The sequence below is a fragment of the Manis pentadactyla genome, chromosome 6 (assembly GCF_030020395.1).
Source record: "Manis pentadactyla isolate mManPen7 chromosome 6, mManPen7.hap1, whole genome shotgun sequence".
In the NCBI taxonomy this organism is placed as follows: domain Eukaryota; kingdom Metazoa; phylum Chordata; class Mammalia; order Pholidota; family Manidae; genus Manis; species Manis pentadactyla.
The window spans coordinates 33,281,376-33,307,912 of NC_080024.1; the positions used below are offsets into that span (position 1 = coordinate 33,281,376).

The 26,537-nt window shown below is 37.7% G+C and overlaps 1 protein-coding gene across 8 annotated transcripts in view; it reads right to left on the reverse strand.

The window, feature by feature from the left end:
- The window catches only part of NBEAL1 (neurobeachin like 1), a 240,173-nt gene that overhangs the window by 204,685 nt on the left and 8,951 nt on the right, over positions 1–26,537 (reverse strand). For 7 of the 8 annotated variants that reach the window (XM_057503677.1, XM_057503676.1, XM_057503672.1 and 4 more), the window contains exon 3: positions 3,238–3,329. The exons of the other annotated variant lie outside the window; for it this stretch is intronic. In XM_057503677.1, the coding sequence (XP_057359660.1) occupies positions 3,238–3,329 (92 nt within the window). The remainder of the gene's footprint in view (positions 1–3,237; positions 3,330–26,537) is intronic. 8 annotated transcript variants of the gene reach the window in all.

Sequence of the window (26,537 nt, forward strand, 5' to 3'; positions counted from 1 at the left end):
ATTTTAATAGGGATTGCATTAAATCTGTAGATTGCTTTAGGCAGGATGGCCATTTTGACAATATTAATTCTTCCCATCCATGACCACAGAATGTGTTTCCATTTATTTGTGTCCTTAATTTCCCTCATGAGTGTCTTGTAATTTTCAGAGCATAGATCTTTAACCACCTTGGTTAGGTTTATTACTAGGTATTTTATTCTTTTTGATGCCATTGTAAGTGGAGTTCTTTTCCTGATTTCTCTTTCTGCTAATTCATTGTTACTATATAGGAAAGTAACAGATTTCTGTGCATTAATTTTGTATCCTTCAACTTTGCTGAATTCGGTTATTAGTTCTAACACTTTTTTGGGGGGAGTCCTTAGAGTTTTCTATGTATAATACCATGTCACATGCAAACAGTGACATTTTAACTTCTTCCTTACCAATCTGGATGCCTTTTATTTTTTTGTGTTGTCTGATTGCCCTGGATAGGACCTCCAGCACTATACTGAATAAAAGTTGGGAGAGTGGGCATCCTTGTCTTGTTCCTGATCTTAGAGGATAAGCTTTTAGCTTTTTGCTGTTTAGTATGATGCTGGTTGTCAATTTGTCATGTATGGCCTTTATTATGTTGAGGTACTTAACCTTTATAACCATTTTCTTGAGAGTTTTTATTATGAATGGATGTTGAATTTTGTCAAATGCTTTTTTCTGCATCTATTCAGATGATCATGTGATTTTTGTCCCTTTGGTTGATGTGGTACATGATGTTGATGGATTTCTGTATATTGTACCATCCTTACATCCCTGGAATAAATCCTATTTTGGTCATGACTGATTATCTTTTTGATATATTTTTGAATTGGGTTTGCTATTATTTTGTTGAGTATTTTTGCATCTATGTTCATCACGGATATTGGTCTGGTCTGCAATTCTCTTTTTTGTGGTGTCTTTGTCTGGTTTTGGTATTAGAGGGACACTGGCCCCATACAAATGAGTTTGGGAGTATTCCCTCCTCTTCTACTTTGTGGAATACTTGATGGAGGATGGTATTAGCAGTTCTTTAAATGTTTGATAAAATTCAGCCATGAAGCCATCTGAGCCAAGGGTTTTGTTCTTAGATACTTTTTATCTATGAGTTTCTTATCTTAAGGTGAACAGACCAGTTTTATAAGTCTTCAACACTGTATTCAGTTAAAAATTTGAGGTTTTCTAATAGTAAAATCTAAATTCATGGTACTCTTTCTGACAAAGATGAACTACAATTTTAAGTAAACCAACTAAATCATGAATAAAGCAATGCTGTTGGTGTTCTTCATTTTATTTTAGCTATGGTGGCTGTATAAGTCTACATAATGTTTTTATAAATGACCTCCCAAGAAAGGAGACAATTATAATGTACAGATAATAAATCCATCTTACATAAACTTTGGAAGATATCATTTCAATATTCCAAGCATTCAAAGTCCCAAATCCTGACTCCATAAAACCCTTAGGAGGGTATTTAAAGTGAGCTGTGGATTATTAGAATAACACTTCTAAGCACAAACTACAATAATGCGTTTTTATGTATACATATGTAACACATAATCTTACGTAATACATAATCTTATTTTGAGTTCAAGTCTTAATACTTTTCAATCTTTATAAACCTGTTACAAATAATCTTGAGGAAGAACTCTAAAACTGTATTTATAAATAATGAAGCACTAGTGCTTTCTCAGCATGACCACACTCTGTCTTAAGTTCAATGCCTTGGTTCAAAACTCTAATGATTTCTTCTCTAAATTACAATTACCTCTTAACTTCTTGCCTTCAATTTCAACCCCTTGTAATCCAACCACCATAATGCCATTAAAGTGACTTTTAAAAACCAAACTTAATTATAACATTCTCATGCAGAAAATGTTTTAGTAGAGCCTCATATCATCCATAACAAAAAATCAGTCATTAGCAATACATGCATGGCATTTCATGATCTAGTCCCTATTTGATTCTGCAGACTCAACTCACCTGTGCTTACCTGCTTACTGCCTATCTCAATCCCTAAACTGAAAAAACACTTTCCTCCTCAATGATTTTAAATTCTCCAAATACTATTTCTCATCATCAACCACCACCCATTTTTCCCCTCCCCTCTCAACATATCTGATGGCTATAAATGTCTCATTTCTCCAGTTTTTACCCTAGTCACTCTAACCTCTCTTACCTATTAACTATTTGGTCTTCAATATGTTTGAGATAGTTACAACTTTATCTGGGAGTAGGGAAATAGTGGTAGGCAGAAGAATGGGAGAAAAGACTTGCACTTTCATTTGGACTTTTCCACAAGATTGAGATTTTTACCCCATTTTATGGTTTTTAAATATAGTTATAAAAACCTGAACACTTCACCACTCCTAAGATGTTTTCAAAGGCCCGGAATAGAAGTAAGCCTCAACTCCTTATCATGCCTGGGAATAATAAAGAAATTTTATAGAAATAAAGTGACTCATGATGCTGGGCTCTTAGTTTCAAGAGAGGGCTAGCCAAATCAGAAAGACCCATTCCCCCAACTTACTAGGAGATAAGTGGAGCTGAAGCTCAGCCCCATCACATGGTCAATGATGTAAGAAGAACCAATAAAACTCTGTACACCCTAAACTAAAAAGCTTCCTTATTTGAACAAAATGATGTTCAAAGACTAAAACATCTGGACTCCATGGGGAGAGAGCATGGAAGCCCTCATCTGAGATCATTCCAGGCCCAGTCCTACATACATCCTTTAATAATCATAATAATAATACCAAACCATAAATTCTTTCAGCGAGTTTTACGGGTCATTCTAGCAAACTGTTGAACCTGAGAGACAGTCATGAGAATTCCCAAACTTATAGCCAGTTGGTCAGAAGTATGGGTGGTTCCCAAGACTTGCAACTGGTATCTGAATTAACAGCAGACTTGTTGGAGGGCTTTGCCCTTTATTTGTGGGATCTGGTGGTAACTCCGGGTACTTAGTGTCAAAACTGAGGTGAATTGCAGGATACCCAGTTGCTAGTAGTTTACCAAAGTAGCCTTCTCTATTTCTAGAAGCCAAGTCTAGTATTAGCAAGAAAGACTACTGTGATCAATTAGCAAAATCTGCCATGAGAGCAGGGTTATGCAGAAGTATCATGTATGTCATATAACTGCCATCCTTGTAATATGTTGTCAGTGAAGTCTTAGTGCCAAAAATTAACAAACTCACCGAAGGGTAAGAAACTAAGTGTTTTTACATACCTGGTAGGCAGCTTTTCAAAGTCAATATCTAAAAACTGTTCATAGCTAGAAACAAAATTATCCAACCATAGCTTCAGGTAATCTGGATCTTTCTGAAATGAGAAAAATATTATAATACTAAGTATACCTGTCAAAAAAAAAGGCTTCCACTCCCATTAAGCAGATATGAAGTGATGAATCAAAGATGTAATAATATGAAATCTCTAAGTGATTTTCATGAAGACATATGTGCTGTTTTAAAATGTGTATTAAGTATCACAACCCTCAGATGACTTCCCACGTCACACAAAGAATTAGTCTTAACAATGAAATGTCCTATAAGATTCTAAACAATTTGCTCTCCCCTATCATCTGTGATCATATCCACTATTACTCTGTACTATACTGACTTCCTGTTACTGGGACATACAAGACATGCTCCCAACTTAAGGCCTTTTCAATGGCTGTTTTCTCTACCCAGATCACTCCTCACCCAGGTAACTGAATGGCTAACTCCCTCGTCTTCTTCAGGACATTCTTTCAATGACATATTCTCAATGAAGCCTTTTGCCATCCTTTCTTAGAATTGAAAATATTTCTATTACCCTACCCTATTCTGCTTACCCACCCCATGGTGTTTTCTCACCTTCCAACATACTCTATAATTTACCTATTTATTAATTTATTTTCTGTCATTTCCTCCATAATATAGGCTTCACAAACACAGGACCTATCCAAGGGCCTATCATGAGTGACTACTTTCTGTTTACTAATGGATACCAAGTACTGCACACTGTGCCTGTCACTGACCAGGCTTTCCAGAAATTAGTTTAATAAATCAATGAGGGAGGAAAAAAGAAAAAGATGGCGGCGTAAGATATGAGGCAGAACTCTCCTCCTAAAACCACATATAATACGAAAATACAGCAAATACAATTATTCCTAAAGGAGTGACCAGTAATATGATTGCACCAGCCAGTATACATCTGGGAAAAGAGAGCATCTTATGGAAAAGGATAAAATAATAAAGCTGCAACCCATTGGGACCTGAGAACTCCCCCAACCTGAGCTCACTGGTGGGAGGAAGAGAATCAGAGCAAGTAGGGAGTAGAAGCCCAGGACTGCTAATACCCAGCCATAGAAATCTACTCCGGGAGCACAAACGCACATTGCATAGTGCTCTGGAGATTAGAGGGGTTGAAAACCAAAGTCAGAAAATGAGACTGTGAACACGTTCCCACAACCAGCTGCCCTGGGACAAAAGAAAGGCAGGCACTTTGAAAAGCTCCCCAACAGTGAGAGGGCTGCTAAAGGGGCAAGGATTAAGGAGAAGGAACAGTTGGACAAAATCATCCCAGCACACTCAGTTCAACAGGTTGGGAAATTTCAGGAGCTTCAGGCACTCCATCCCCATAGCTAGCAACGCAGCCCTGAGGCTCCCCACCACAATTTGCAGCCTGATGCTTCTTCCTCCCCACCACCAACAGCACCTGCATGCAAACCCCCAGCCAGAGGACAGCTCAGCCTACAGCAACTACATGGCCTAAGGCAGAGGCTGCTCACTGAACTTGGCTCACTGGTACTGACAGCAGAGGCAGGCACTGCAACCAGGAAGCAGAAAAGGGCTTTGTCCTCCCCGAAGGCACCAGCGCTCCTCACATGCAAACCCCACCATCGTTCTAGGCCAGCCCGAAGGCAGTCCTGCCTACAGCACCTCAGGGCCTTAAGAGAGAGACTGTTCCCTGTGTGCGGCTTACTGATCCTGTCAGTGGAGGAAGGCACTGTGGCTGGGAAGCAGGAAAGGGATTTGTCCTCCTGGCAGACACTGGCGCCACTCACATGCGACCCCCGCCACCACTCCTGGCCATCCTGAGGGCAGACTCGCCCACAGCAGCTTAGGGGATTAACCCACAGTCTGCTCCATGCCCATGCCTCTCTGGCCCTGACAGCAGAGGCAGGCACGGCGGCCAGAAAGCAGGAAAAAGGATGCTCTTTAGGGTAGGCATTGGCACAGCTTGCCTGCGACTACTGCAATCGCTGCAGGTACTGGGCAGCTCCAAAGACCACAGCTTTTGACCACTAAAGAGTGCTCCCTACACAACCTAATATTTCTCACTTTCCAATAGGTTGAAGAAAAGGCAGAAGAACCTTGTTCAATCCAAGATCCCTCAAACACCAGAAAGAGGGCTCAGTGAGACTAAAAACACCAATCTTCCTGAAAAGAGATTTCAAAATAAATGTCATAAGCATTCTAACGGAGCAACAGAAAAATATTCAAAAGCTAACAGATGAATTAAGGAGGGAGATAGACACCTTAAAAAATAGAGTAGCTGAAATGAAACATAAAATGGAGTGATTTAAAAGCAGATTAGATAAGGTAGAGGAGATGGTAAACGGAATGGAAATTTAGACAGCAGGAGAACAAAAAGGCATCCTATAAAATGGGAGAATATGTTTGTAAATGACATATCCGACAAGAGGATAACATCTAAAATACATAAAGAACTCATATGCCTCAACACCCAAAAAGCAAATAACCTGATTGAAAAATGGGCAGAGGATATGAACAGACACTTCTCCAAAGAAGAAATTCAGATGGCCAACAAGCACATGAAAACATGCTCCACATCGCTAATTATCAGGGAAATGCAAATTAAAGTCACAACGAGGTATCACCTCACACCAGTTAGGATGGCCAACATAGAAAAGAATAGGAACAACAAATGGTGGCGAGGATGTGGAGAAAGGGGAACCCTCCTACACTGGTGGTGGGAATGTAAATTAGTTCAACCATTGTCAAAAGCAGTCTGGACATTCCTCAAAAAACTAAAAATACAAATACCATTTGACCCAGAAATCCCACTCCAAGGAATTTACTCTAAGAACATAGGATCCCAGTTTGAAAAAGACATATGCACCCCTATGTTTATCTCAGCACTATCTAAAACAGCCAAGATATGGAAGCAACCTAAGTGTCCTATCAGTAGATGAATGGATAAAAAAGATGTGGTACATACACAAAATGGAATATTATTTAGCCATAAGAAGAAGACAAATCCTACCATTAGCAACAATATGGATGGAGCTAGAGGGTATTATGCCCAGTGAAATAAGCCAGGAGGAGAAAGACAAGTACCAAATGATTTCACTCATCTGTGGAGCATAAGAACAAAGCAAAAATTGAAGGATCAAAACAGCAGCAGAATCACAGAACACAAGAATGGACTAATAGTCGCCAAAGAAAAAGGGACTGGGGGTGGGTGGGTGGGAAGAGATGGAGAAGGGGAATAAGGGATATTACGATTAGCACACATAACATAGCAGGGGCACATGGAAGAAAGTATAGCACAGAGAAGACAAGTAGTGACTCTATAGCATCTTACTATGCTGATGGACAGTGACTGTATTGGGGTATGTAGTAGGGACTTGATAATGGGGGGAATCTAGTAACTACAAGATTAGTAGTTGCCCATGTGATTTTACATTAATGATACAAAAAAAAGAAATCAGAGAACAGGAATACAAAGAAGCTGATGCAGAGAGAGAAAAAATCATCTCTAGGAATGAAAGATTATTAAGAGAACTGTGTGACCAATCCAAATAAAACAACATGCGCATTATAGGTGTACCAGAAGGAGAAGAGAGAAAAAAAGAAATAGAAAGTGTCTTTGAAGAAATAATTGCTGGAAACTTCCCCTATCAGAAGTAAATAGTCTCTCAGGCCATAGAAATAACACAAGGGACCCAAGAAAGATAACACCAAATATATAATAAATAAAATGCCAAAGATCAAGGACAAGGACAGAGTATTAAAAGCAGCCAGAGAGAGAAAAAAGATCACACATAAAGGACAGCCCATCAGGCTATCATGAGACTTCTCAGCAGAAACTTTACAGGTCAGAAGGGAATGGCATGATGATATATTCAATGCAATGAAACAGAATGACCTTGAACCAAGAACACTCTACCCAGGAAGATTATCATTTAAATTCGAAGCAGGGATTTAAAAATTGCCAGATAACCAAAACTTAAGGGAATTTACCTTCCACAAACTGTCTCTATAGTGTATTTTGGAGGGACTGCTGTAGATGAAAGTGCTCCTAAGGCTAAATAGCTGTCACCAGAGAAAATAAAACCACAGTAAAGGAAGTAGACCAATTAATTACTAAGCAAATGAAAAATTAAACCAACTACTCACAAAGTCAGTCAAAGAATATACAGAGAGTACAGACTATGACACCAAATATATAAGTAGAAGAGGAAGAAAAAGACTAGAGGAGGAATAAAAAGAAAAAGAATACAATTTAGATTGTCTTTGAAATAGCATACTAACTGAGCTAAGTTAGACTGTTAGTAGTAAAGAAATTACCCTTGAACCTTTGGTAACCAAGAATCTAAAGACTGCAATGGCAACAAGTACATATCAGTCAATAATCAACCTAAATGTAAGAGGGACTGAATGCACCAATCAAAAGACACTGAGCTAGAGAATGGATAGAAAAGCAAGACCCATGTATATGCTACCTATGACAAACTCACTTCAAACACAAAGACATACACAGGCTAAAAATGAAGGGATGGAAAAAGACATTTCATGCAACTAATAGGGAGAAAAAAGGAGTTGCAGTACTTATACCAGACAAAATAGACTTCAAAGAAAGTAACAAGAGACAAAAAAGGACATCACATAATGACAAAGGGGTCAGTCCAAGAAGAGGATATAACCATTATAAATATCTATGCACCTACATATGTGAAACAAATACTAACAGAATTGGAAGGGGTAAATAGAATGCAATGCATTCATTTTAGGAGACTTCAACACTCCACTCACTCCAAAGGGGAGATAAATCAGATAGAAAATAAGTAAGGACATAGCGGCACTGAAGAACACATTAACAGATGGACCTAACAGACATCTACAGAACAGTCCACAAAAAAGCAGAATACGCATTCTTCTCAAGTGCACATGGAACATTATCCAGAATAAATCACATACTAGGTGACAAAAAGAGCCTTAGCAAATTCAAAAAGATTGAACCTGTAACAACAAACTTCCCAGATCACAAAGGTATGACACCAGAAACAAAATGTACAAAGAAAAAAAGGCTCACAAACACATGGAGGTTTAACAACATGCACCTAAATAATCAATGAATGAATGACCAAATAAAAACAGAGACCAAGCAATATATGGAGACAAATGAAAACAACAGCTCAACTTCCAACTTCAGTGGGATGCAGCAAAGGCAGTACTAAGAGGAAAGTATATAGCAATTCAGGCCTATTTAAAAAAGGAAGAACAATCCCAAATGAACTGTCTAAATTTAGTTATTAAAACTGGAAAAAGAAGAACAAATGAGGCACAAAGTCAGTAGAAGGAGGGACATAATAAAGATTAGAGCAGAAATAAATAAAATCAAGAAAAATAAAACAATGGAAAGAATCAAGGAAAGCAGAAGCTGGTACTTTGAGAAAATAAACAATACAGATAAACTCCTAGCCAGACTTACGAAGAAAAAAAAGAGTCTACACACATAAACAGAATCAGAAATGAGAAAGGAAAAACCACTACAGACACCACCGAAATACAAATAATTATTAGAGAATACTATGAAAAATTATATGCTAACAAATTGGATAACCTAGAAGAAATGGACAACTTTCTAGAAAAATACAACCTCCCAAGACTGATCCACGAAGAAACAAAAAATGTGAACAGACCAATAAATAACAATGAAATTGAATCAGTAATCAGAAACTATCTAAGAACAAAATTCCTGGACCAGATAGCTTCACTGCTGAATTTGATCAAACATTTAGAGAAAACCAAATACCCATCCTCCTTAAAGGTTTCCAAAAAGTAGAAGAGTACGGAATACTTGCAAACTCAATCTATGAGGCCAGCATCACTCTAATACCAAAACCAGGCAAAGACACCACAAAAAAAGAAAATTACAGACCAATATCCCTGATGAATATAGATGTAAAAATACTTAACAATGTATTAGCAAACCAAATTAAAAAATACATCAAGAGGATCATACATCAGGATCAAGTGGGATTCATTCCAGGGATGCAAGGATGGTACAAAATTTGAAAATCCATCAACATCATCTACTACATCAATAAAAAGGACAAAAATCACATGATCATCTCCATAGATGCTGAAAAAGCATTCGAAAAAATTCAACATCTATTCATGATAAAACCTCTCAACAAAGGGTACAGAGGGCAAGTACCTCAACATAATAAAGGTCATATATAACAAACCCACAGCCAGCATCATACTTCACACTGAGAAGCTGACAGTTTTTCACCTAAGATTGAGAACAAGGCAGGGATGCCCACTCTCCCCACTTTTATTCAACATAGTACTGGAGGTCCTAGCCACAGCAATCAGACAACACAAAGAAATAAAAGGCATCCAGATTGGTAAGGAATAGTCAAACTGTCACTACTTGCAGAAAACACGATATTGTACATAAGAAACCCTAAAGACTCCACTCCAAAACTACTAGAACTAATATTGGAATTCGGCAAAGTTGCAGGACACAAAATTAACACACAGAAGTCTGTGGCTTTCCTATACACTAACGATGAACTAATAGCAAGAGAAATCAGGAAAACAATTCCATTCAGAATTGCATCAAAAATAATAAAATACTTAGGAATAAACCTAACCAAGGAAGTGAAAGACCTATACCCTGAAAACTACAAGACACTCTTAAGAGAAATTAAAGAGGACACTAAAAATGAAAATTCATCCCATGCTCTTGGATAGGAAGAATTAATATTGTCAAAATGGCCATCATGCCTAAAGCAATCTGCAGATTCAATGCAATCCCTATCAAAATACCAACAGCATTATTCAACAAACTGGAACAAGTAGTTCTAAAATTCATATGGAACACAAAAGACCCTGAATAGCCAAAGCAAACCTGAGAAGGAAGAATAAAGCAGAGGGCATCTTGCTTCCCAACTTCCAGCTCTACTACAGAGCCACAGTAATCAAGACAATTTGGTATTGCCAAAAGAAAAGACCCATAGACAAGTGGAACAGAATAGAGAGTCCAGATATTAACCCAAGCATATATGGTCAATTAATATACAATAAAGGAGCCATGGACATACAATGGGGAAATGACAGCTTCTTCAACAACTGGTGTTGGCAAAACTGGGCAGATACATGTAAGTGAATGAAACTGGCTTACTAACTCCATAACAAAAGTATACTCAAAATGGATCAAAGACCTGAATGTAAGTCATGAAACCATAAAACTCTTAGATGAAAATACAGGCAAAACTCTCTTGAATATAAACATGAGGAACCTTTTTATGAATATATCTCCTCAGGCAAGGGAAACAAAATAAAAAATGAACAAGCAGGAATACAGCAAACTTAATAGCTTCTGTACAGCAAAGGATATCAGTCGAAGAAAAAGGCATCCTACAGGATGGAAGAATATATTCATAAATGACATATCTGATAAGGGGTTGACATCCAAATTATATAAAGAACTCACATGACTCAACAACCAAAAAGCAAATAACCCCATTAAAAAATGGGCAGAGTATCTGAACAGACACTTCTTCAAAGAAGAAATTCAGATGGCCAACTGGCACATGAAAAGCTGCTCCACATCGCTCTAATCATCACAGAAATGCAAATTAAAACCACAATGAGATATCACCTCATACCAGTTAGGATGGCCAACATAGAAAAGACAAACAACAACAAATTCTGGCAAAGATGCAGAGAATGGGGAACTCTTCTACACTGCTGGTGGAAATGTAAATTAATTCAACCATTGTGGAAAGCAATATGGAGGTTTCTCAAAACACTAAAAGCAGAAATACCATTTAACCCAGGAATTTCACTGCTAGGAATTTACCCTAAGAAAACAGGATCACAGATTCAAAAAGACATATGCACCCCTATGTTTACTGCATCACTACTTACAATAGCCAAGACATGGAAGCAACCTAAGTGTCCATCAGTAGATGAATGGATAAAGAAGATGTGGTACATATACACAATGGAATATTATTCAGCCATAAGAAGAAAACAAACACTACCATTTGCAACAATATGGATGGAGGTAGAGGGTATTATGCTCAGTGAAATAAGTCAGGCAGAGAAAAACAAGTACCAAATGATTTCACTTGTCTGTGAAGTATAACAACAAAGCAAAAACTGAAGGAACAAAAGAGCAGCAGACTCACAGACTCCAAGAATGGACTAGCGGTTACCCAAGGGAAAGTGCTTGCGGAGGGTGGGTGGGAAGCTGGGGATAAGGGGATTAAGGGGTAATATGATTAGTGCACATAATACAGGGGGTGCACAGGGAAGGAAGTATAGCACAGAGAAGACAGGTAATGACTCTATAGTATCTTACTATGCTGATGGACAGTGACTGTAATGGGGTTTGTGGTGGGGACTTGATAATAGGGGGGAATGTAGTAACTACAATGTTGCTCATGTGAAATCTGAGCATAAGATTGTGTATCAATGATACCTTAATAAGTCATTACTTAATGAGAAATATAAATGTATATATCAAATCAAATTAGATGGATCATTATCCAAAACATAAAAACTAAAATTAAAATTTTGTAAGAGAATACCTTTGCAACCTTGTGCTAGACAAAGATTTCTTAGCTAGGACACAAAAATCACAAAACAAAAGAGAAAAAATTAATAATTGTTCTGCATCAAAATTTACTATACTAATCAAGAGACACCATTAAGAAAAGGGAAAGGTGAGTCATATATTCTCTGAAAATATTCTCTGTATATTTGACAAAGGACTTGGACTAAGAATATATAAAAAACTATAAATCATACCAAAAAGCCAAAACTCCCTTTAGAAATGGTCAAATGCTCAGACACTTCAGGAAAGGGAATATAAAAATGGCCAAAAAGCATATGAAAGCATGCTCAACATCATTAGCTATTCAGGAAAATGCAAATTAAAATAAATACACCATTACACACTCACTGGAATAGCTAAAAATAAAAAGACTGACCATACTTTATGTTGGTGAAGGTACAGGGTAAGTGGAACTCACACTTTTGGAGTGAGTAGAAAATGGTACAATGACTTGGAATGACTTTACAGTCTCTTTGAAGTTACACAGACATACCATGTGGCCCAGTCATTCTTAAGAGAAGTAAAATCAAACCCACAAAAATGTACAAAAATGTTCATAGTTTTATTTTTAATAGCCAAAAGCTGGAAACATACCAAAATTCCATTAACTTAAATGACAAAGAAACAGTGGTACAGTCATACAATGAAATGGTACTCGGGAATAATAATGAATGAGCTACTGAAACAACAGAAAGTTTAAAGACATGTAAAACAAAAGATGCCAGTCATCTATCTACAAAAAGAACTACCTCTAGTGATAAATTTTATCAAGCATAATTTATTTTTTACATATTTTTTATTTCAGATTACAAAAAAATACATCAGTTATAGCAAGTTAAGAATGTAGAATAAGAAAAAAACAATTTGTTCTGTAACTTGGAGAAAACCACTATTGCAGAAAAACCCTCATTGAAAAAAAAAAAACAACCTGAAATCATATTGCATATGTTGTTTCACAATCTGCTTTGTTTTTGTAATAATATTTGATGAACATTTTCCTGGTCAGGGTAGCTGTCAAGACCAACTTCTCTTTTCAGAATTCACATTGATTGCAGGATCTCCCCCCCCACCCCCCCCATCCAGACAAGGAGGTGGTCACTTTGCTCATTCTAGATGCCCTGTGTTTGAAGCCATGGGGGGCTGGCTCAGGCGAGGCTCCAGCCTCAGCCCCTCCCCTATTAAACTTTCTCACCCTCAGGACTGGATCTGGCTCTTGAGCCTGCAGTCAGACCTTCAGTTTTACTCTGGCAGGAGGAACTCAGATCTAAGTTGGGACATTTTGGCCTACTGGTTGAGATTTAAAGTGGAATGGTGGGAGCTGCCTTAACTTGTCTGGTCAGGAGGTACACCATATGATTTATTTCATTAGATTTTTTTACTATCTTTCAGAGATTGACTGTAAAAGACACAAAGGGAACTTTCCTAGGTGATAAAAATTTTCTATTTTTTGACTAGGGTAGTGTTTGCTTATATCAAACCTCATCAAATTGTCACATAAAATCTGCATTTTATGGTTTGTAAGTTACATATCAAAGCTGATTTCTGAAAAACGCTATGATTCCTCAGAAATGTCTTTTTAAATATAAATTACATCATTAAAACTGAGGCTCAAATTTGTTTCCTTCCCCCTTAACATTATTTTCTCCTCAATTTCAACATGACACTAAGGAATCTTAGTTACTTAGTCATTATGTATCCCTGGTTCAGCACTACTGTTGTTTAAAGGGAACTCAAGTAATTTTTTCCCCTAAAACAAAAGCATTACACTACAAATCAGAATTCCTAAAATAATGTTCCCAGAATATACAGAGACTGCTGACCTTTTGTGTATTTATTTTTTCTATTAATACACTTCCAAAATCAGACCTTAAATTACCACTATCTACCATGAAAAAATGGAAATATCTCAGAAAAAGAATTACCTCTTATGATAAATTTTCTCAACAGTTTCATTACTTGCTTTTTTTATTTCCAACTAGCACATCATTCGTTTATTAATTCAGTTATCCATTCAGGATAGGACTCCAGAAAAGTAGCTGGAGTTTTCCTTATTATTGTTCCTTCTTCATAAAGCAGAGGATTTTCTCTCTGTAGACATTAGACACAAAACAGCCTCATAATGCCACAAGTAATTAATGCATTTCCCCTCATAGTTTATTTAGGGACTCACTGTACAGTATCTGGTTCAAAGTCTAAAGGTCAGGTCTACCAAGTGTTTGACAAGTACAGAGCCTCCTAGGAAAGTTAAGCAACTGTTAGGTGGTATTTAAAGTTGGAAATGTTTCATTTACTAAGAAGCAAAATTACATTTTGAATATCTGCCACTGCTAAGTACTATAGCAGGCATTTGAAAAAATATATATGTAAAATCCCATTTACTCATTAAAACCATCCTGAGAAGGTTTCGTTTTCCCTATTTTACAGGTTAGAAAAGGAAAGTTTGAAGGATAAATAATTTGCTAATGGTCATACAGCCAGTAAAACAGTGCTGGGATAGATGTATGAATCCAATAGTGCTCTTTCCACTACACTACACTTTGAACTGTGAGAAGAATAAAAAGCTTTAGTGGGCAAAAAGAGGAAAAAAGTTTAGTCAGATCAGTAAACTCAAGGCCATCCAACATTTCACACATAAAACAGCTGCAATCCACACAACCAGAGAAAACCCTGATGGGGGTTCTACACTTTACCACCAAAGGCCTTTCATAAAAAGAAAGATCTCCACATAATCAGGAACAATATTAAATCTCAAGCTAAGTCACTTCCATGGTTAAGACAGCTTGGCATATGAACGACCACAGTATGGTCTATTTCTGTATTTGCACAGTATTTATTAACAAAACATTCACATGTAATAAGTACTGCATGAGCACTAGGGCCAAATTACATGGACCCTAATGTCTGCTCTGCCACTTTTTAAACGAGTCACCATATGTTTGCATATCAGTTTCTTCATCTGTAAAAAAGAAGATAATGGTAGTGCCTTTCTTACAAAGCTGTTGTAAAAATTAACCTAATATGTGTCAAGGGCTAAGAAAAATGCCTAGCACATAGTATATGCTCAATAAGTACTAATTAACATTTTTATAGCCTACTACGTACCAAAACTAGGAAACTCCAAAACCAGAAAACAAGAATGCTCCATGCTACACATAAACATGTAGCATGTGTTCCATGCTACACAAACATAATCATACAAAATAACAAAATAACTCATGATCCCCCTTGCCAAATTAACTTAATGATTTCCTTTCAAATCTCTTTGCATTTACTATCTGTGTGACTTTGGGTTGGTTACTTCATCTCTTTTATGTATTCTTCACTTGAAAATGAAAATAATACATCTTTCTTCATATGGCTGTTGAAAGCACTAAATGAGATAATACACATAAGGCATTCAGCAATGTCTCCTTTAACAAATGCTCAAAACACATTGGCTACCACTGTTAAGACACAGATTCTGTAATATTGTTCATATCTTTCTATGGTGACAGAAGGTAACCACACTGATCAATGGTTAGCATTTTGTAACATATTTAATTGTTGAATCACTATGTTGTACACCGAAACCAATATATCAGCTATATTTTAATTTAAAAGAATAAATTTTAAAAAAAGATAGATTCTTCTATCAAGTTGTTCATGGTCCAAAGCAATAACTTTATTGATATTGCACTCAAATATTCATCCAATCATCTGCCATCACTTAAGATAAATAGTGCATTTGTACTTTTATGCAGTTTCATTTAGATTCTTTACTGATCTCTGTAGCTTCAATTTCTCCCACCTACAGTTACAAAAGAGATTCGTTAAAATTAAATCTAATAACTATCACCATGACTACTAGAAAGATTTGCAGAAAAATGATCTATTAATTTACTCTTAATCTCAGTTCCAGATTCTTAATTAAGATTATATCCAGATACAGATTGTGTTTGTCATTCATCCCAAGATGTCAAATGGATGATTGAACATTTTCCTTAATACATGTCAACCTTCTTACATGTGTACTTCCTGCAAATGAAATAGATTATCAATTGAGGATTTTCACATTTAAAAACTTCAAAATTTCCTTCACTCTGTTTTCTGTGGGTTTTCATCTTATTGAAATGGCCGATGTATTAATAATCTGCCTAATAAATTGAACAAATTAAGTTACGGAGCTTAAGCAACAAATGTCTCAGTTTTGGGGAGCACAAATTCAAAAGCAGCTTCTATAGGTGACTGGCTCAAAAGTTTCTCATGAGCCTATGACGACGTCAGCTAGGGCTGCAGTCAGACCAAAGCTTGACTGGACTTCAGGAACTACTTTCAAGTTCACTGATGTGGTTGGCAAGGTTTCAGTTCTTCACAACACAGGTTGCTCACAATAGCAACTGGCTTCCCACAGAGTGAATGATCCAGGAAAAAGAGAGTAACTGAGATAGAAACAACATAGTCTTTTCTAATTTTGGAAATGATATACCATCACTTTTGCCAAATTCAATTGGTCTCAGACAAACCCTGGTACACTGTAGAGGACTACATGAGGATGTGACTACCAGAAGGTGCAGATCTTGAATTTTTAGCCTTTTTAAATTTTCTAACATACTTATTTAAAGCCATAAATTTTCCTAAGTAATGCTGTAGCTGCCCCCTACCAAATTCTAAAATGCAGTACTTTCATCCCTCAGTTCCAAGAAATTCTACTTTTCCTTTATTAGTTGCTCTTTAATAAAAAGGTGTTTCTCTAAGTATATTTCAAGGTTTCCAAATATTTTATCTTTTTCCTTTGATTTCATAACTACATTCTCATCAGAAAACATACTCTATTAATTTTATCACCTGAAATTTGTTTAAACTTGCCTTAAGATCTGTTACATCATAATTTTTGTAAATGCTTGTATGTGCTTGAAAGGAATGTATGATAGGTATAGTGTTCTACATAAATCCCTTACATCGAATTTGTCAACCCTTTCTTTAAATCTTCTGTATCTTTAACAATTTTTTGTCTACTTATTGTATCAATTACTGAGAAAAGTGTGTTAAAAATAAACTAAAACATATTAAATAGGGAAAAAAATCTCTGTCATATGTTTATTTCTCTCAAGTTCTGTCAATGCTTTATTTCGAGACTATGTTATGAGGTACACACCAATTCAAATGGTGATATTTTCTTGGTGAATTGCACTGTTTTGTTTTGCTGAAAATGGCTTTATTTCAATTTCCTCTTCAAAAAAAGTCACTTGGTTGAAAACTGTAGATTGGTATAATCCATTACCCTTTCTCTTCCATCGTTATTACTGAAAAATCTATTAAATTGTCACCCCTTTGAAGATAATTTTTTCTCTAGCAGCTTTTAAGATTTTTCTTTCTTTTTGGTTTTCTGCAAAACCACACAGTTTCACTGTGATGTATCTTGGTATAGTATTTAATTATTCTCCTTGAGATTCACTGGACTTTCATTAATCTTGGAACATTCTCACCTGTAATTTCTTCAAATATAACATCTGTCCATTCTTTCTCTCCTCTACTTTTCAGTCCAAACATGTGTTAAACCTTTTCATACTATCCTTCATATCTCTTAATCTTCCTTCCATATTTCCATCTTTGACGTCCTAGGATATATTCTAAAAAAGATTTCTTGTGGCTTTCCTTCCAATTTTCTAATTCTATTCAGCTGTCAAAATTCATATTTACCCCATATGTTGTTTTTTAATTATCATTGGAGGTTTTCTCCCTAGATATTCAGTTTCTTTTTAAAAAAACTAAGTCACTTTTATATCATTTTCCTCTAACAAATGTACTTTCTTACATTTTGGCATTTTTGAAATCATAATGCATTTTACAGTTGCTTTCAGAGAGGCTGCTGTTATATCTTCATTACCTGTACAAACCTGCATGAACACTGTTACCAGGTTTGCACTGGTGTTCATATTGATGTCCCTTCACTAGATTTATGTGCACAGTTGATACATCACATTGAGTTTAACTACTGTTCAAAATGTCTTCAAAAATTATACTTTGATTAGACAATAAAATGAAGTTAGTATGTATACAGAAAGGCATTAAAACAGAGCAGCAGGGTATAATTTGATACCAATGATACAAAATATTCATTATTATAGAAATGATCACAATTTTACATTTTCTTGCAAAGCAACAACTAGGGGCTTTACAAACTGAGAATGGGAGACATCCACAAATAGAATGAAACTGAAATACATGTAAAAGAATTATCTATCATATGCCAATAAATGCAAATGAGAACAAAAGTATCTGCCAAAGCTCTTGAAAAAGATGAAAAAATTTTCAAAGCAATGAGAACCTAGGATGGTTGATTCATACATCATGAATTAAGGTACTAAGCTGCAATATGAAAAAATATTTGGTATCTACTCTGAAGGTGTCTTCTTCTAGAGGGGCTTGAATTTGCTTTGACCAAACACCAGTCTAATCTGCATGACTTGGGTCTTTTGAAATTGACTTGAAAACCCATAATCAACTTGCAACATCCTCTCAGGGACTTTTCGTTTTTCTGCTTTGCTTAACACCATGGAACTTTGCCCTGAAGTCTCCAAGTGAAGGTGGATTTGCTTGTAGCTCATCATGTCCAGGGTGTATGCCTCTGGGGATCATAACAGATAATCTTGCCACGCTGGTTCTGTCCATCCATGAGACGATGAAAACAAAAGCTCAAGGTCACCAGGAAATGTGACTACCATTCTCCATCTACCTAAGGACCTGCTTTCACTAGGATTAAGCCTCATAATGCCTTACTAGCTTGCCAGGTTTTCAAGGCTATTAAGATGTTCCTTATGGAGCAGGAGCCAAGATGGCGGCGTAAGTAGAGCAGTGGAAATCTCCTCCCAAAACCACATATATCCATGAAAATATAACAAAGACAACTCTTCCTAGAATAAAGACCAGAAGACACAGGACACCATCCAGACCACATCCACACTTGCGACAACCCAGTGCCTCGTTAAGGGGGTAAGATACAAGCCCCGGCCCCACAGGACCCGAGCGCCCCTCCCCCCAGCTCCCGGCAGGAGAAGAGTAGGCAGAGCGGGAGGGAGACGGAGCCAAGGGCTGCTGAGCACCCAGCCCCAGCCATCCGGCCAGAGCGCAGACACAGTGGGTGCGCGGGGGGCCCTGGATACTAGGGAAACAGGGCAGCAAGAACAGTGAGTGGGTACCGGAAGCCTCGGGCCGGAGGACATAAGAAAAGCGAGTGGCCATTTTTTTTTTTTTTGCTATTTTGTTTTGGCTAGCACTTTTTGGAAGTCTTAAAGGGATAGGGACACAAATACTAGGGAAACAGGGCAGCAAGACCGGTGAGCAGATGCCTGAGGCTGGCGCCGGAGAATAAAGAAAAATGAGCGGGCACCTTTTTTTTTTTTAAAATTAAAAAAAAATTTTTTTTTAATTTAAAAAATATATATATATTTTTTTGGTGGTCGTTATTTTGTTTTGGCAGGTGCTTTTTGGAAGTCTTAAAGGGGCAGGGCAGAACACTTAATCCAGAGGTAGGGAATCCGGGGATCTCTGGGCACCCTAACCCCTGGGCTGCAGGGAGCAGGGAGGCCCCTTACGGAGATAAATAGCCTCCCAGCAGCTCCTGCTCCAACGCGACTCCACCACTTTGGAGTAGCTGCCCGAGCCAGGCCACGCCCACAGCAACAGCGGAGATTAACTCCATAGCAGCCGGGCAGGAAGCAGAAGCCCTGTCTGCGCGCAGCTGCGCAGCACAAGCCACTAGAGGTCGCTGTTCTCCCAGGAGAGGAGGGCCACAAACCAACAAGAAAGGAAGTCCTTCCAGCCGTCACTCGTCCCAGCTCTGCAAACTATTCCTAACACCATGAAAAGGCAAACCTACTGGCAGACAAAGATCACAGAGACAACACCAGAGAAGAAGACAGACCTAACCAGTCTTCCTGAAAAAGAATTCAAAATAAGAATCATAAACATGCTGACAGAGATGCAGAGAAATACGCAAGAGAAATGGGATGAAGTCCGGAGGGAGATCACAGATGCCAGAAAGGAGATCGCAGAAATGAAACAAACTCTGGAAGGGTTTATAAGCAGAATGGATAGGATGCAAGAGGCCATTGATGGAACTGAAACCAGAGAACAGGAACGCATAGAAGCTGACATAGAGAGAGACAAAAGGATCTCCAGGAATGAAACAATATTAAGAGAACTGTGTGACCAATCCAAAAGGAACAATATCTGTACTATACGGGTTCCAGAAGAAGAAGAGAGAGGAAAAGGGATGGAAAGTATCTTAGAAGAAATAATTGCTGAAAACTTCCCCAAACTGGGGGAGGAAATAATCGAACACACCACGGAAATACACAGAACCCCCAACAGAAAGGATCCAAGGAGGACAACACCAAGACACATAATAATTAAAATGGCAAAGATCAAGGACAAGGAAAGAGATTTAAAGGCAGCTAGAGAGAAAAAGGTCACCTATAAAGGAAAACCCATCAGGCTAACATCAGATTTCTCAACAGAAACCCTACAGGCCAGAAGAGAATGGCATGATATATTTAATACAATGAAACAGAAGGGCCTTGAACCAAGGATACTGTATCCAGCACAACTATCATTCAAATATGACGGTGGGATTAAACAATTCCCAGACAAACAAAAGCTGAGGGAATTTGCTTTCCACAAACCACCTCTACAGAGCATCTTACACGGACTGCTCTAGATGGGAGCACTCCTAGAAAGAGCACAGCACAAAACACCCAACATATGAAGAATCAAGGAGGAGGAATAAGAGGGGAGAAATGAAAAGCATCTCCAGACAGTGTATACAACAGTTCAATAAGCGAGCTAAGTTAGGCAGTAAGATACTAAAAAGGCTAACCTTGAACCTTTCGTAACCACGAATTTAAAGCCTGCAATGGCAATAAGTACATATCTTTCAATAGCACCCTAAATGTTAATGGGCTGAATGCACCAATCAAAAGACACAGAGAATTAGAATGGATAAAAAAAGCAAGACCCATCTATATGCTGCTTACAAGAAACTCACCTCAAACCCAAAGACATGTACAGACTAAAAGTCAAGGGATGGAAAAACATATTTCAAGCAAACAACAGTGAGAAGAAAGCAGGGGTTGCAGTACTAATATCAGACAAAATAGACTTCAAAACAAAGAAAGTATCAAGAGATAAAGAAGGACACTACATAATGATAAAGGGCTCAGTCCAACAAGAGGATATAACCATTCTAAATATATATGCACTCAACACAGGAGCACCAGCATATGTGAAACAAATACTAACAGAACTAAAGGGGGAAATAGACTGCAATGCATTCATTCTAGGAGACTTCGACACACCACTCACCCCAAAGGAAAGATCCACCGGAGAGAAAATAAGTAAGGACACGGAAGCACTGAACAACACAGTAGAGCAGATGGACCTACTGGACATCTATAGAACTCTATATCCAAAAGCAACAGGATATACATTCTTCTCAAGTGCAAATGGAACATTCTCCAGAATAGACCACATACTAGGCCACAAAAAGAGCCTCAGAAAATTCCAAAAGATTGAAATCCTACCAACCAACTTTTCAGACCACAAAGGCATAAAACTAGAAATAAACTGTACAAAGAAAGCAAAGAGGCTCACAAACACATGGAGGCTAAACAACACGCTCCTAAATAATCAATGGATCAATGACCAAACCAAAATGGAGATCCAGCAATATATGGAAACAAATGACAACAACAACACTAAGCCCCAACTTCTGTGGGACGTAGCAAAAGCAGTCTTAAGAGGAAAGTATACAGCAATCCAAGCATATTTAAAAAAAGAAGAACAATCCCAAATGAATAGTCTAATGTCACAATTATCGAAATTGGAAAAAGAAGAACAGATGAGACCTAAGGTCAGCAGAAGGAGGGACATAATAAAGACCAGAGAAGAAATAAATAAAATTGAGAAGAATAAAACAATAGCAAAAATCAATGAAACCAAGAGCTGGTTCTTCAAGAGAATAAACAAAATAGATAAGCCTCTAGCCAGACTTATTAAGAAGAAAAGAGGGTCAACACAAATCAATAGTATCAGAAACGAGAAAGGAAAAATCACGACGGACCCCACAGAAATACAAAGAATTATTAGAGAATACTATGAAAACCTATATGCTAACAAGCTGGGAAACCTAGGAGAAATGGACAACTTCCTAGAAAAATACAACCTTCCACGATTGACCCAGAAAGAAACAGAAAATCTAAACAGACCAATTACCAGCAATGAAATTGAATCGGTAATCAAAAAACTACCCAAGAACAAAACCCCCAGGCCAGATGGATTTACCTCGGAATTTTATCAAACATACAGAGAAGACATAACACCCATTCCCCTTAAAGTTTTCCAAAAAATAGAAGAGGAGGGAATACTCCCAAACTTATTCTATGAAGCCAACATCACCCTAATACCAAAACCAGGCAAAGACCCCATCAAAAAAGAAAACTACAGACCAATATCCCTGATGAATGTAGATGCAAAAATACTCAACATTTTGGGATTTAATATTAGCAAACCGAATTCAAAAATACATCAAGAAGATCATACACCATGACCAAGTGGGATTCATCCCAGGGATGCAAGGATGGTACAACATTCGAAAATCCAGCAACATCATCCACCACATCAACAAAAAGAAGGACAAAAACCACATGATCATCTCCATAGATGCTGAAAAAGCATTTGACAAAGTTCAACATCCATTCATGATAAAAACTCTCAGCAAAATGGGAATAGACGGCAAGTACCTCAACATAATAAAGGCCATCTATGATAAACCCACAGCCAACATTATATTGAACAGCGAGAAGCTGAAAGCATTTCCTCTGAGATCGGGAACTAGACAGGGATGCCCACTCTCTCCACTGTTATTTAACATAGTACTGGAGGTCCTAGCCACGGCAATCAGACAAAACAAAGAACTTCAAGGAATCCAGATTGGTAAAGAAGAAGTTAAACTGTCACTATTTGCAGATAACATGATACTGTACATAAAAATTCCTAAAGACTCCACCCCAAAACTACTAGAACTGATATCGGAATACAGCAAAGTTGCAGGATACAAAATCAACACACAGAAATCTGTGGCTTTCCTATATACTAACAATGAACCAACAGAAAGAGAAATCAGGAAAACAACTCCATTCACAATTGCATCAAAAAAATAAAATACCTAGGAATAAACCTAACCAAAGAAGTGAAAGACTTATACTCTGAAAACTACAAGTCACTCTTAAGAGAAATTAAAGGGGACACTAACAGATGGAAACTCATCCCATGCTCGTGGCTAGGAAGAATTAATATCGTCAAAATGGCCATCCTGCCCAAAGCAATATACAGATTTGATGCAATCCCTATGAAACTACCAGCAACATTCTTCAATGAACTGGAACAAATAATTCAAAAATTCATATGGAAACACCAAAGACCCCGAATAGCCAAAGCAATCCTGAGAAAGAAGAATAAAGTAGGGGGGATCTCACTCCCCAACTTCAAGCTCTACTATAAAGCCATAGTAATCAAGACAATTTGGTACTGGCACAAGAGCAGAGCCACAGACCAATGGAACAGACTTGAGAATCCAGACATTAACCCAGACATATATGGTCAATTAATATTTGATAAAGGAGCCATGGACATACAATGGCGAAATGACAGTCTCTTCAACAGATGGTGCTGGCAAAACTGGACAGCTACATGTAGGAGAATGAAACTGGACCATTGTCTAACCCCATATACAAAAGAAAACTCAAAATGGATCAAAGACCTGAATGGAAGTCATGAAACCATTAAACTCTTGGAAGAAAACATAGGCAAAAACCTCTTAGACATAAACATGAGTGACCTCTTCTTGAACATATCTCCCCGGGCAAGGAAAACAACAGCAAAAATGAACAAGTGGGACTATATTAAGCTGAAAAGCTTCTGTACAGCAAAAGACACCATCAATAGAACAAAAAGGAACCCTACAGTATGGGAGAATATATTTGAAAATGACACATCTGATAAAGGCTTGACGTCCAGATTATATAAAGAGCTCACACGCCTCAACAAACAAAAAACAAATAACCCAATTAAAAAATGGGCAGAGAAATTGAACAAACAGTTCTCCAAAACAGAAATACAGATAGCCAACAGACACATGAAAAGATGCTCCACATCACTAATTATCAGAGAAATGCAAATTAAAACTACAATGAGGTATCACCTCACACCAGTAAGGATGGCTGCCATCCAAAAGACAAACAACAACAAATGTTGGCGAGGCTGTGGAGAAAGGGGAACCCTCCTACACTGCTGGTGGGAATGTAAGTTAGTTCAACCATTGTGGAAAGCAGTATGGAGGTTCCTCAAAATGCTCAAAACAGACTTACCATTTGACCCAGGAATTGCACTCCTAGGAATTTACCCTAAGAATGCAGCAATCAAGTATGAGAAAGACCAATGCACCCCTATGTTTATCGCAGCACTATTTACAATAGCCAAGAATTGGAAGCAACCTAAATGTCCATCGATAGATGAATGGATAAAGAAGATGTGGTACATATACACAATGGAATACTACTCAGCCATAAGAAAAGGGAAAATCCAACCATTTGCAGCAACATGGATGGAGCTGGAGGATATTATGCTCAGTGAAACAAGCCAAGAGGAGAAAGAGAAATACCAAATGATATCACTCATCTGTGGAATATAAGAACAAAAGAAAAACTGAAGGAACAAAACAGCACCAGAATCACAGAACTCAAGAATGGACTAACAGGTACCAAAGGGAAAGGGACTGGGGAGGATGGGTGGGTAGGGAGGGATAAGGGGGGGGGGAGAAGTAGGGGGGTATTAAGATTAGCATGCATGGGGGGTAGGAGAAAAGGGATGGCTGTACAACACAGAGAAGGCAAGTACTGATTCTACAACATTTTGCTATGCTGATGGACAGTGACTGTAAAGGGGTTTATAGGGGAGACCTGGTATAGGGGAGAGCCTAGTAAACATAATATTCATCATGTAAGTGTACATTAGTGATACAAAAAACAAAACAAAACAAAACAAAACAAAACAAAGGGCAGTTCCTGTGTGGTAACCTACAATGAGTTCTACACAAGGGTATAAAGGGCATATAAAAGTGTAGGCAAAGGGTCTGCTTGTGTTTATACAGAGGATCAAAGCCTAATTGGGCTACCCCGAAAATGAACTAAGATACGATATGAAAAAGAACTTCCAACATCAGCACTCTCTGGAACACTCATGCCAGAAGATGATCATCAAAAAACCCCAACAAAGATCCACGCACTGCTACAGCTGTAGATGCACTCATCCCACCAGCTCCTGGACTTGCCATGGGAATGAAGGAGATATCTAAGCTGGTCTGTGCATACAGTAAAACAACAAATTTGACTGGATCTATACTGTTGGAACTCAACCAAGAATTAGGAGAAGTGTAAATTGTAGCGCTCCAAAATCTTACAACTACAGACTATTTACAGTTAAAAGAACATAAGGGATGTGAACATTCCCCAGGAATGGGTTGTTTTAATTTGTCTGATTTCTCTCAGACTGTTCAAGTTCAGTTGGACAATATCCACCATATCATAGATAAGTTTTCACAAATGCCTAAGGTGCCTAACTGGTTTTCTTGGTTTCACTCGAGATGGCTGGTAATTACAGATATGCTTTGGTTATGTAACTGTACTCCTATTATGTTAATGTGTGTGCGCAATTTAAGTAGTAGCTTAAAACCTATACATGCTGAAGTTACTCTACAAGAAGATATGTCAAAGAAATAATCAATCTTCCCATGTTTTCTTCCGCCTGCTACTTCTATAGCTTTTCTTCTTCCTTCCTAATTACAACCCTGAAATAGAATTCGTGCCTCATATCAAATTTACCGAGTATCATAATTCTTCCAAGTGGTAAAGATACCTCAAGACAAATGCTGGGCATAGAAGCCACAGGGCATAAATATGCAAAGAAGTAAAAAGCTCACCTTTTCAAACAATAAGGCTTCCCTCTCACTTACCAACTTTACATTTCCCTGTATGGCCCCGGAAGATGACTGGTTAGCCAGAGACGGGTAAGATTCCTCAAGGGAGAAACAACCTAAGACAGGCACAGTTGCAGGGGGGCCATCAGGTGAGAAATTGGGGATCAACAGAGGTGAGGCTTAGAACCTCACCCCCCCCACCCCATTCTGAGAGAAATCTTCTGCATACGTGGATGTTTTATTGCCCTTGTCTAGCTTGGATTAACACATAGTCTACAGGCACACACCTGATCATCTACATTTGCTCCCTTACAACACTAAACTATGTTTTCTACCTTTATCTTGTATCTACCTACCACTTCAGCATTTTATTAAAAATAATAATAATAAAGAGAGAAATGTGGTATCCACATATAAATCAAGTATAAAAACCAAATGAGTATTCATATTTGAACTGACTGCTTGTAGTTCATAATGCATGAGCAAAACCGAAAGTTTCTGTGATGACTGCCCTTGTACTGTTCACCATGTAACTTATTCATTATGTAAGAATTTGTTCTCCATGTAAGAACTGGTTTGTTATGCCTCAGAAGATTGGAGACTGACGAAAATTAGGCTTGGGGTGGATTAATGATTGTGCATTGAGCATTGACTCC